At 36.2% G+C, this 13,240-nt stretch overlaps 1 protein-coding gene across 1 annotated transcript in view; it reads right to left on the reverse strand.

Moving 5' to 3' along the window:
- The window catches only part of LOC107647224 (nucleolin-like), a 31,027-nt gene extending 18,480 nt beyond the window's left edge, over window positions 1-12,547 (reverse strand). Inside the window, exons 1-3 of the mRNA XM_016351333.1 lie at window positions 12,469-12,547; window positions 10,437-10,484; window positions 9,263-9,433 (exon numbers count right to left, since the gene is read on the reverse strand). Coding sequence (XP_016206819.1) covers window positions 9,263-9,433; window positions 10,437-10,484; window positions 12,469-12,547 — 298 coding nt within the window. The remainder of the gene's footprint in view (window positions 1-9,262; window positions 9,434-10,436; window positions 10,485-12,468) is intronic.

A 13,240-nucleotide genomic window follows, 5' to 3' on the forward strand; every position in this document is an offset into this window, starting at 1 on the left:
AGCAGAAGTTACCTCAAAAGATGCCGGATCTCAGACGCTTCTTGATTCCTTGCACCATAGGCACCATTACCTTTGATAAGGCTCTGTGTGACCTAGGGTCAAGTATAAACCTCATGCCACTCTCTGTAATAGAAAGGCTGGGAATCTTTGAGGTACAAGCTTCAATAATCTCACTAGAGATGGCAGACAAGTCAATGAAGAAGGCATATGGTCTGGTAGAGGATGTCTTAGTTAAGGTTGAGAACCTTTACATCCCTACAAATTTTATAATCTTGGACACAGGAGAGGAAGAGGATGAATCCATCATCCTTGGAAGACCTTTCCCAGCCACTGCCAATGCCATCATTTATGTAGCAAAGGGAGAACTGATTTTACAGTTATGGGAGGACCACATCTTGTTCAAGATTCCTAACCCCAACTTTCCCTCTGATTGAAAAGAGACAGTTGTGCAACACTCAGTGTTCCAACACTCTCTTTTAGTGCAAAGACATACACAGCCCCAGACACCAACTCTAAGTTTGGTGTTGGGTAGCCATTATCAAGCACTGAAAACACTGGTACTAAGAAGAAAGTACCTAAAGGCTGGAGAGATAAGAAGATCCCCACTGAAAGCCTCTCACCTGTCATGAGAGTTGTCTTCAATAACAACTCAGTCATTCCACATATTGTGAACAAGATCCAGTCTCTGAAACATGTAAAACTTATCCATGAGAGCACAGGCAAGAAGTTCACTATAAGGAGTAAAATTCTGAGCCCCATATCTATCTTTGTAAGGAGCTAACTGTCAAGCTAGTGACGTTAAAGGAGCGCTTGTTGGGAGGCAACCCAACCATAATTAAAATTATTTCTATTTTTCATTAAGTTTATTTAAGTTTTAACAGTTTAATTTTCATGTTTTCTTTAAGTTTGTGATAATGTGTAGTAGTTAGAATAGAAACAGTCAGAGCTGGAAACAGAACACCCTGGTGCAAGAACCCTGCTGGCATTGAACGCTAGCCAGAGAGGCCAGAGTGGGTGTTCAATGCCTATAAAGAGAAACATTGCTGGTGTTGAACGCCAGCTAGGGAACATGAAGCTGGCGTTGAACGCAAGCCAAGGAACTCGAATTCCCTAGCCGCACAGGATCAGTAGGTCCCACTGAATCTCCACTTATCCCACCTTCTTCTCTCTCTTACTTTCACTCTTCCCTATACACCCTAACGCAATCACATCCATATCTCTTCCCAAAACCATCATAACTTCCACCAACCCCCACTCACTTTAAATTCAAAATTTCCCACCCATTCATTCGAACCCTACCCAATCCCACCCCTATAAATACCCATTCTTCCCACCCTTCATACACACACCATTCATACACTTAACCCCCTTGGCCGAACCCTCTTTCTCTACTCTATCCTCTTCTTCTGCTACTCTTTTCTTCTTATTTTGCTCGAGGATGAGAAATTTTTTTAAGTTTTGTGTTGAAAAAGCCTTGCTTTTTGCTTTCTATTCACACTTATGGCACCCAAAGTCGGAGAATCCTCTAGAAAGAGGAAAGAGAAAGCAGTTGCTTCCACTCCGAATCTTGGGAGATGGAAAGATTCATCACCAAAGCCCATCAAGACCACTTATATGAAGTAGTGGCAAAGAAGAGGGTGAGTTCTGAAGTCCCCTTTAAACTAAAAAAGAATAAATAGCCAGAGATCCGAAGAGAAATTTGGAGGAGAGGTTGGGAAGTCCTAACTAATCCTATTCCAGAAGTTGGAATCTTGATGGTGCAAGAGTTATTCGCAAATGTATGGGTCATTAAAAATCATGATACTAGTGTGAACCTACATCCCAAAAATTGGAGCACCATGGTCCGAGGGCGACTCTTGGATTTCAGCCCGAAAAGTATAAAGTTGGCGCTCCATTTTCCAGTGATGCAAGGAGACCCACATCCTTACACTAGGAGGGTCAACTTTGATCAAAGACTGGACCAAGTCCTTTCAGACATTTGTGTAGAAGGAGTTTAGTGGAAGAAGGATGCTCAAGGTAAGCCTATCCGATTGAGAAGGCTTGACCTCAAGCCCGTAGCTAGAAGATGGTTGGAATTTATTCAACACTCTATCACCCCTACTAGCAATCGGTCAGAAGTGACCATTGACAGAGCCATCATGATTCATTGCATTATGATTGGGAGTGAGGTGGAGGTACATGAGGTAATACCTCAAGAGTTGTACAAGATAGCTGAAAAGCCTTCCACCTTAGCAAGGTTGGCATTCTCCCACCTTATCTGTCATCTGTGCAATTCAGCTAAAATTGTCATAGAAGGAGACATTCCCATTGAGGAAGACAAGCCCATCACTAAAAGAAGGATGGAGCAAACTAGAGAGCCAACACATGGACCATAACAAGAGCATGTGGAGCTGCCTCAACAAGAAATCCCTGAGATACCTCAAGGGATGCATTTTTTCTCCCCAAGGATATTGGGACCAACTACATACTTCTCTAGAAGAATTAAGCTCCAGCATGGATCAGTTGAGGATGAGACATCAAGAGCATTCCACCATCCTCTATGAAAAAAGAGAAGATCAAAGGGCTATGAGAGAAGATCAAAGAGTTATGAGGAAAGAACAACAGAGGTAGGGGCATGACATAGAAGAAATTAAGCACTCCATTGGATCCTCCAGAAGGAGTAGTAGCCGCTATCACTAAGGTGGATTCGTTCCTTACTTCCCTTTGCCTATGTCATTTATCTGTTTTTCATGTATTTTATCTTATTGTTTGTTTCTAGTGCATGATCATCTTTATGTCTTAAAGCTATTAAATATTCCATGCATCTCTCACCTTGCTTAAAAGAAAAAAATTTTAATTGAAAAAGAAAAGTAAGATGCATGAATTTTGAGTTATATATTAAGAATTGTTCAATTATTTGATATGGTGGCATTGCTTTTATTTTCTGAATGCATGAATGAACAATGCATATTTGATGTTGAAGTTAAAAAATGTTGGCTCTTGAAAGAATGATGATGAAATTGAAGTGTTATTGGTAATCTGAAAAATCCAAAAACTGATTCTTGAAGCAAGAAAAAACAGTAAAAAAAATATACGAAAAAAAAGTAGAAAAAGAAAACGCCAATAGCTCTTTAAATGAAAAGGCAAGAGCAAGGATCCAAGGCTTTGAGAATCAATGGTTAGGAGGGCCTAAAAGAAACAAAATCTTGGTCTAAACAGTTCAAATGAGCTGCTCCCCTAACTATATGCTTGTGGTGTGAAAGTGTCAAGTGAAAAGCTTGAGACTGAGCAGTTAAAGTCGTGATCCAAAGTAAAAAGAGTGTGCTTAAGAACTCTAGACACCACTGGCTGGAGATTCTAGCAAAGCTGAATCACAATCCAAAAGGGTTGGGTTCACCCAGTTAAGTGTCTATGGCATTTATGTATTCGGTGGTAATACTGGAAAACAAAGTCCTTAGGGTCACGACCAAGACTCTAAAGAAGCTGTGTTCAAGAATAAAAAAAAACTAAACTAGGAGAGTCAATAATATCATCGAGATTCTGAGTTCCTAAAGATTCTAACACTTCTGAGCTTCAAAGGAAAGCAAGATGCCAAAACTATTCAGAAGCAAAGAGCTACTAGTCCCGCTCATCTAATTGAAACTGAGCTTCATTGAAAACTCTGAGATTTATTGTATTCTTCTATTTCTTTTTAATCCTACTTGTTTTTGGTTGCTTGGCGACAAGCAGCAGTTTAAGTTTGGTGTTTTGATGAGCGGATATTTTATACACTTTTTGGTATCATTTTCATATAGTTTTCATTATGCTTTCTTTTAAGTTTTATTCTGTTTTCATAGTTTTAGCACAAAATTCATATTTTTGGATTCTACTTTGATTTTGGGAGTTTTATGGTGATTTCATGTATTTTCTGGCTAAAATTGAGGAGCTTGAGTAAAATTCTGATTCAGAGACAAAGAAAGGACTGCAAATGTTGTCAGGATCTGGCCTATGTGCACTTGTAAGAGATTTTCTGGAGCTACATATGTCCAAATGGTGCGCTCTCAATGGCTATGGAAAGCTAACATCTAGGAATTTTTAGAAATATATAATAGTCTATACTTTGACTTGGAAATGAAGGCCCAAAACTGGCATTCAATGCCAGCCACTACCCTATTCTTGGCGTTAGATGCTCAAAAGGGAGCAGCTGGCGTCCAATGCCCAAAAGGGAGTCGCAAGCCAGCGTTCAACACCCCTAAGAAGTCCTAGCACGTGGAGACACCCTTTGATCTGCCCAAACACTCACCAAGTGGGCCATAGAAGTGGATTTTTGTACTATCAACCTAGTTTATCTTATTTCTATAATCCTTAATTATTAGATTGGTATATATAGGAGAAGATCAACCTTGTTTAGGACCTTCTACCTGATCTTCTTCCTCCCCCATTCAAATTCATCACTTTTGTACAGTATGAGTCACTAACCTCCTAAGGTTAATGTTAGGAGCTCTGCTGACTTTCATGGATAAATAATATTACTGTTCTATTTTAATGCAAGTCTGATTCTATTCTCTTATGTATTCTCGTTCTTCATCTCATGAATTGATGGTGACCCGTGACAATCACCCTTGTTCTACATGGGTTTCGTGCGAGTCCTGACCCAGATAGCATTGAACTATAGCTAGATATTATATTGCGGATTCCAATAGAGTACCTGGGCAACTTTGGATACGTGACATGAAATCCGGTTGATTGTGGGTAAGTGAGGCCTCTGTGGCGTTAAGGCTAGAGTCAGAGAAGCAACACTTTCTGATCCGGAAGATCTACCTTGTCTGTGGCACCTTGAGTAGGATCGTGAAGGGGGAGTGGATTGCTTAGAGCTTCATCTTCTACTACAGTGAGAAGCCTAGAAGTGGCTTGATGAGAGGACATAAGTCACTTCAACATAGTGGACTGCTGTAGTAGAGGAGGTTAACTTGATGAGAGGACATGAGTTAATCACTTACAGCTGCCATTGAAGGAATCAGAAAGATATTAAAGAAGACAGTAAGAAAAGTTAATCCAGAAAGACAAAGCATCTCCGAAGCCTCAATCGGTCTCATGCCATTGATTTCACACCTATCTAGTAACATTTTATTTATTTATCTGTTTTATGTGTTTTCCATGACAAACTATATTTTCTATCCGCCTAACTAAGATCTGCCAGATAACCACTGCTTGCTCAAACCATCAATCTCTGTGGGATCGACCCTCACTCACTTGAGGTATTACTTGAACGACCCGATATACTTTCCGGTCTATCTGTGCGAAACGTGTGAAGTCAGTTTCGTGTACCAAACCCTTGCCTTAATAGGGAAGCTAATGGAAACATATATTAGGAAAGCTATAATAGTGAAGCAAAGATGAATTTGAAGGCAATTATGAAATAGATTATTCAAACAAATATAGTGACAACATTGATTGCATTATTAAGGCGGATGCAGAAGAAGTGGTAAATGCTAAAGAAGGCCAACATCTATTCGGGGGGCGTCTTTTATGCGCGCTTTAGACCTTGTGACTTTGAATACACCAAAGTTTTTTGAGTATGTGAATGCAGGTATGCAAATATGATATTTATAAAGTATATGCAAATATGATATTTATAAAGTATATCTATATTTTCTGTACTATAAGATGATAATTATACTATGGTTGCTAATTGTAATGTATAAATTCTTTTTCTGGTATTGTTGCAGACCCACCTGTTCTTGCAAATGACGAATTTGTTATTGGGATGGAATTTAGTTCTAGAGATACTGCGATTGACGTTGGGATGTTTGCCAATAAAGAATTTTATAAAAATAGTCGCGTTGTAGATATAGTCTCTAAACCAACAGAAATCCCTTCGTACAAACGTTTTGGTTGTCACAAGTAACAAACCCCTAAATAAATTGATAACCAAAGTATTCAAACCTCGGGTCGTCTTCTCAAGGAACTGCGGGGAAGTATGTTCTTATTATTGGTTATGGAGATTGTAAATTGGGGTTTTGAGAATGAGGAGTGAATAGTTTAATTAGCAATTAAAGTAAATGAAGAACAAGCAATTTAAATTGCAAGTAAAATAAATAAATGACTGTAAATAAGCTTTTGGCAAGGTATGAGAAATTAGAGACCCTATCCTAGTTATCCTTATCAATGATGATGAGAATTGAATCTTAATTCCACTTTGTTAACCTTTACTAAGATAAAGGAAGGCCAAGGTAATAATCTGTAACATGGAAGAATTCATAAATTAAATTGCAAAAGTAAATAAAAAGGAATATTGAACCTGATAAAGAGATAATCCTGAAAGCGAACAAAATCCTAATTCTAAATCCTAATCCTAAAGAGAGAAGAGAGAGGAGAGAACCTCTCTCAAAACTAAATCTAAATCATGAAAACTATCTAAAGTGGAGACTCTCCTTGAATGGATGCATTCCCCCACTTCATAACCTCTGGTCTATGCCTTCTGGACTTGGATTTGGGTCAAAAAGGGCTACAGAATTTGCTGGGAGTGTTTTCTACAATTTCTGGTACGTGGCCTCTGTCACGCGTCCGTGTGGGTCACGCGGTCGCGTCATTCAGAGTTTTTCTTGGCACGCGGTCGCGTCAGTCATGCGGCCGCCTCATATGTGTTCTGCTTAAGGCACGCGGTCGCGTCAGTCATGTGGCCGCGTCGCTGCTTCTTCGCTCTTTGGCATGCGTCCGCGTCGCCCATGCGATCGTGTGGATGCCAGTTTCTCCAAAAACTCCGTTTTGTACTTTCCTTCCATTTGTATATGTTATAAAGGTAATTAAAATAATTAATTTTAAAGTATAGGAAACATGTCTTTCACATACATCACATAATAAGGAAGAAAAAGTAAAACCATGCAAATAATATGAATAAGTGGGTGAAGGATTGAATAAATCACTCAGATTAAGCACAAAATATATCATAAAATATGGGTTTATCAGCGATCGTCGCCATAAAAAGACCATACCATTTGTAAAGGAGTTAACTATTCAATCTATGAGTCTGAACCAACGACATTTTATGCCAAATGTGTACAATATGGAAGCAACTGTGGTTAGATTATCCGAGTTAGTTTGATCTGAAATATATATTATTAGGAAATAAGATGTTACAATGGTAACCACACGTACACCAAAGCTATAATTTCTCAGGACCACCACAAACTGGACTCAGGCACAATTGCAAAAGTGATAAAGTCATTAGTGGAAGCCTCCCATATCTGAAGGTGTGATCTATGATTGTAGATGTTCAGATAAAGTTCACTTACACAATGAGCTACGCAAAGCATGGTTGGCTACGTAAAAGGCAATCGAGAAGATTTTCTGTTGTTGGGAGGATTCATATGAGGCTTTACTGACATAGTTTGAAACTATGTGTAAAAAAGAATCATTGGCAGTTGTGTATCTCGAAATGGTGCCTGTCTATCATGGGGATAAGTTGGCTCAAGATGTTTGGGTGTTACAACGAGTATTTTAGAATTTTTTTCCTTTATATTAGAGCATTCAGACACTGTAAACCAGTTGTGTAGGTAGACACCACATACTTGTATAGAAAATCCAAGAGAGTTCTGATGGTTATAGTAATATTGTGCTTATTGCATTTGCCATGGTCGAAGTGGAGACTGATGATGTGTGGACTTTTGTTCTTTCTAATTTGACAAGATATGTCATGACTTGGAATGGTGTGGGTCTTATTTCTAATCGTCATGAGTCTATTAATTCAATCATAGCACGTAGCAATAGAGCATGGGATCTTCCAAGAGCTATCCATATGCATTGTATTAGGCACATAACATCGAACTTTTTGAGAAAGTTCAAAACACTGTACTTGCAAAAGCTTATGGTCAACATAAGTAAACAACATTAGTAATGTAGTAGTATGAACATTGGTGATAATGTGTAATTGCCTAATGGTAGTTTTCTCTGAAAAGTTATTCTAGGACAGTCCATGAACTTAATATGTGATACCAACGACTACGTGATTGGGACGAGATTTAGAGCCACTTTTTACAGACTCAATGAGTTGTTCACCAAGAAAAAGGTCAAGGTTGAGGCTTGCATTAGTACTGGATATGTATTTTCTGAAGTTGTGATACTCAGCATTGAAGCAAATTAGTGAGCATCAAGAAACTTTTAGGTTAGTATGTTTGATAGGCAGAACGCGGTGTTCGAGGTCTGTAAAATGCCATCCGGTGTGGAGTATGTGGTCGATCTATGCCGGCAACACTGAGATTGCATTGATTTTCAAATAGATCAAATTGCATATCATCATGTGTTTGCATGTTATGCAAATCAGTTCCTTGATTGGCAAGTCTATGTCCATGAAGTTTATCGGATGAAGGAGCTCAGAAAGGTGTATAGAGCCAAGTTTAGGCCATTGAAAAATACAATAACATGGCTTGTGGTTGGAGGACCAAGGATGATACATAATCTTATCCTCAGAAAAGTATGCGAAGGTTGTCCAAGAAAAAGAATTTGTTTCTTGAATGAAATGGATATGCGCAAGATGTGTGGTCTAAGGCATTGCCGACTATGTGGTGTCGAGGGTTATAGTCGTAGTAGATGTCCTCATAGGAGTGGATCAAGTATAGGTGGCAATGCTCAAAAATAGTTAGTGGTTTTTTGCCTAACATATATAGTTACACTATTTTAGCATAAAAATATGTGTACCTAATGCATCTTATTGGTGTATTGTTCTTTTGGTTTGAATCGCCAACTATTTTATTAATGTTTGTACATATTTAAATAAATGCATCAAGAATCACTTAAACTACAAATCAAACAAAATAATGTCTGGTACATTAAATTTAACATAGTTCAATCTACCACAAAGATAAACTTAAAACAAGTACTTAAAGATATTTTTAAGTTGAACATAATCTATAAACAAAAACACGATAGAAGAAACAATAAAGTCCTAATAATGACGAACCAAACGAGGAGATACTACTTGCTAGAATTTTCCTTCACAACCTTTGCCATACTCTTCATTTTTCTTCCAACATTTTTTTATTATTAATGGGGTAAATTGAGTATAGCTTCTTCACAAAGGATCAGTCATTAAATCGTTACCCTCGTCACGAGCACATGCAGCAGTTACACAATAAAACACAACAACAATAGCATTACGTTAAAGTTGAATTTACATAAACCAAAGACATTTTCAAATCCGATAACCATAAAATGTTTATGCATAATATCCAAAACTCAAATGATATAAGCAACAATAACATTACTTTTAAGTTCCATTCATTTAAAGTAAAAACAAATAGAATACATGCACCAAGTGTAACTACATCCTCCATATCTCCATCAAGATCATCATCATCATCATCAGTGTCATCGTCGTCGTCATCGTCATTATCACCACTGTCGTCCACCCTGTCATGGGGTGTATTTACTAGGGTACAGTAAAATACTTCTTCCTCCGGCACCTCGTCTTCTATTTCTACGTGAATTATTGATGCAACAATGTTAAGATCAAAATAAGGTATACTCCCATTATGACCCGTGGGATCGGCAAATTCAAACCCTCGACCAAGATCGCTCCTACTTTAATCAAAGGATAATAGACCCCCATACGAGTCCCAGATTGTCCAGACATCGATGGCATATGAAGTCTCAAATCTAAAGATGTACGACCAGGAACCACTTTAATTGGCTTGTTGTCCTACTATTGGAGGATTTGACTTTGATCTGGATAACTTTCCCAATGTGATTGATCTGGATCATGAAGAAACTTTCCACAATTGGTTCATAATGGGTTAGTCCATTTTAAGAATAAAGAACTACTGTTGGTCCACATGAGGAGAAAATGAGATCCCTAGGTCCTGATGCACTTCTTGTTGTGGATTTAGTTGTGGTTGTGCATGTGGCTGTGGCGGCGGTAGCTGGTCTCTAGGAATATTTCCTTGTTGTAGTGGTTATGATTCACCCTGGGCCAACAAGTGACAAAAAAAATTATATTTATACCAACTTATATACATCTCGGACAGATCAAAGACAATGACTAAATTAAGATCCCTAAGTTGATAAGAATATCGGTCTTGTCACATTGCTTCATTCATCGTGCACAGGATTCGTAGTGGGGCGGGTTTTTGCCCTACATGACCCCACCCCGCCCTCATTTTACTTATCTACTACCCGCTCCCATCCCTACCCGTGGTTAGTAAACTGTTGCACCCTAATCCGTCCTTGCAGGTACCCATCCCGCTTCGCCCTTACCCAACTTATAAAAATTAAATAATATTTTAATTTTTATATATTTATATACAAAATTAAGATAAAAATTTAAAATTCATAAATAAATTAAAGTACAAACAAAAAATTCATACAATATCAAATAACTTAAAATTAAAAAAACTAATGTCCAATCACTACAAATTTAATACCATAATAAAAAAATTGCAACATTAGATATAAAAGAGTCTTCAGTGTTTAGTCTTGATTACTTTCTGCATCTTCATCATCATTAAAAGTTTGCAAGTCAAGATTTAAACCTGAAAATAAAAAAAAGATAGCAATTAACAAATTAATTAGTATTATTTACAAAATTAACATAAACAAAGATTAAACAAGATATTATATTTACTCTCCAAAGATTCTCACAACCAACTTTGGTCACATATCAAAACTTCAATTATGTTTTCTTTGAGCTTTCTATGATGAGGAGAAATTACATGATCACTTATACTAAAAGCAGATTCAGAAGCAACAGTGAACACCAGAATAACATACGTATCCTAGGCTATTTTCGCAAGAACTTTAAATTCATCCTATTGTTCTTCCACCATTTCAAAATATTAAAGTTATGATCATTTGGAGGATGAATTTTTCCTCAAGATAATGATCAAACTCAACATTCACATATGAACTCCTTGTCATTTTTCTTCTTTTAAGATACACCATATAATTATCGCCCAAAATAAGCTTACATTTTCATTTTCATCAACTTTTTTTGTACCAACATATGGTACATCAAAACTCATTTTTTGATTAATTAAACAACTCATTACACAACTGATGAATTCTGTCAACTTACTTGAAATATTCTATTGGATCTGCATACATTTTTTCAAATTGAAACTCAATCCCAACTATCTTGTACCTAAGGTTTAAAATAACAGCAACACCCATAATATCCTGAATTTTATCCCAATATTTTTCAAATTTTTTCTTTGTGCTAGATGTCATATTAGCAATTAATGGATTAGTAACAATTTTTTATTCATCCAATGACACTTTTATTTTACAAACTAGAGTAAAATAAAGATTGGCAGTTAAAATTCAGACTAAAAAAACAGTTGAATAACATCATAAAACAACTTTAATCTATCACATATTTTCTTTGCAAGTTCTCATTCCTCATTACTTGGCACAGTTTTATATTGGAATTCCTTCTGCCTTAACCTAGGAAAGACAACTTTGTACAACAAAGTAGTTTCTAACATCAAATAAGTTGAGTTCCATCTATTCGGACAATCAAGAACTAATTTTCTAGTAAATGGTATCGATGTTTTAGCACACTAACTCACAAAAGTTTTGTTCCTTTCCTGTATTGTAGTCCACTATAATATACTACTATGAATTTTTTCTATACTTTCCTTGACTATACTTAAATCATCATTCACAATCAAATTCAATATATGAGCACAACAATGCATATGTAACAATTTACCCCTAACATCAAGAATGAAGAATTTAAATACCACAATAGTTTATCTATCATATCATTATTAGTAGAACAGTTATACAATGTAATTATGTAATAGTGGACAATTTTCTATCAATGTTTCATTCTAATAATATTTTCATCAACGTTTGAGTGAGAACTTCACTTGTATGGGGACAAGGAACATAACAAAAGTTGAAAAGATTAACAAATATGCATGTATTTTAGATTAACAAAACTCAACATGTGAAGACAACACAATATATAAAAGTTTATAAAATTTTTAAAGTACCTCAATAGGCGCATATGCAAATTTCATGAACTATCAATATAGTGAGCCGTGACAACCATGTATCTCTTTTCTTAATTAGAAGTCCACATGTCACTAGTTATTGTAACTCTACTATCAATTTCATCTAGTTGAAGAGTTAATTTCAGCTTTTCATCCCCATACATCTTCAAGATGTCTTCCTAACTATGATTCAACTAGGCACTTTAAATGTTAGTTGGATTGAAGCAAACATTCGCCTCATTCTACAGTGGTCCACACAACTCAGAATATTCATGCAAGGCGATCATTTTGGCGACACACTTTCTTGTGTATGAAGGATCAAACACAAAGCCATCTTCATTCACTTTTTGTATTTGTGCTTGTTTTGCTAGTGATTCAACAATTGATGATTGCCTTGAGTTGGTCACTTTTATTCTCTTACAATATCGATCCACGTAGTTCTTCAATGATTTGGTACCATTATTCCTCCTATTTGCATTAAACACACTCTTGCAAAATTTTCATTTCACCTTCCATTTACCTTCAACTTTTAAATTATTAAAATACTCCCAATAAGCACTCTTAACATTATCCTTAGTGTCACCTTTAACAGGAGTCATCCTTCTGGAGTTGAGACATTGTTATCCGTTTCTTGTGGAGTTTCTAAAGTTGGATTAGTGTTACTCTGAACTTCAATTTTATTATTATTAGGAGCAGCATTATTACTTTGTCTGTCTAATCTAGCATTACTCGCTATGAAATAATCTTAAAACAATTACATCGAAAAAATTGAAAAAACTAAGTAGAATTAAACAAAATAAAAATACTTATAGCAAAAAAATACAAACAGACAAAAACAATGCAAATAATATATGATAACAATAAACAACATATTACTCTTCTTAACATAAGTTGCAACAAATAATAATACATCATATCACAGGAAAAGAGTAAACATAGCATATAAAACTAGATTTAATCTTATAAAAAAGGGATTAGTAAATATGGAGTAATTGAAAAAGTACGTATGCATATAGACAGGCATCAAGGCATAAACCATTGGATTAGTAAATATGGACTATACAGATTATGAATGCCCCTAATTAACTTCATATTACTCTTCCTAACATAAGTTGCAATTATAGTTACAGAGTTACAAAGTTCTAAAATAAATGAAAGATAAACAAATATATGAATGACAGAGTTCCTGAATCATAGATTATAAGTGCCCCTAATTAGCTGCATATTACTCTTCCTAATATAAGTTGCAGTTATAGTTACAGAGTTCCAGAGTTATAGTTGTAGATTTGCAA

This window comes from Arachis ipaensis, chromosome B06, assembly GCF_000816755.2.
Source record: "Arachis ipaensis cultivar K30076 chromosome B06, Araip1.1, whole genome shotgun sequence".
Classification (NCBI taxonomy): Eukaryota; Viridiplantae; Streptophyta; class Magnoliopsida; order Fabales; family Fabaceae; genus Arachis; species Arachis ipaensis.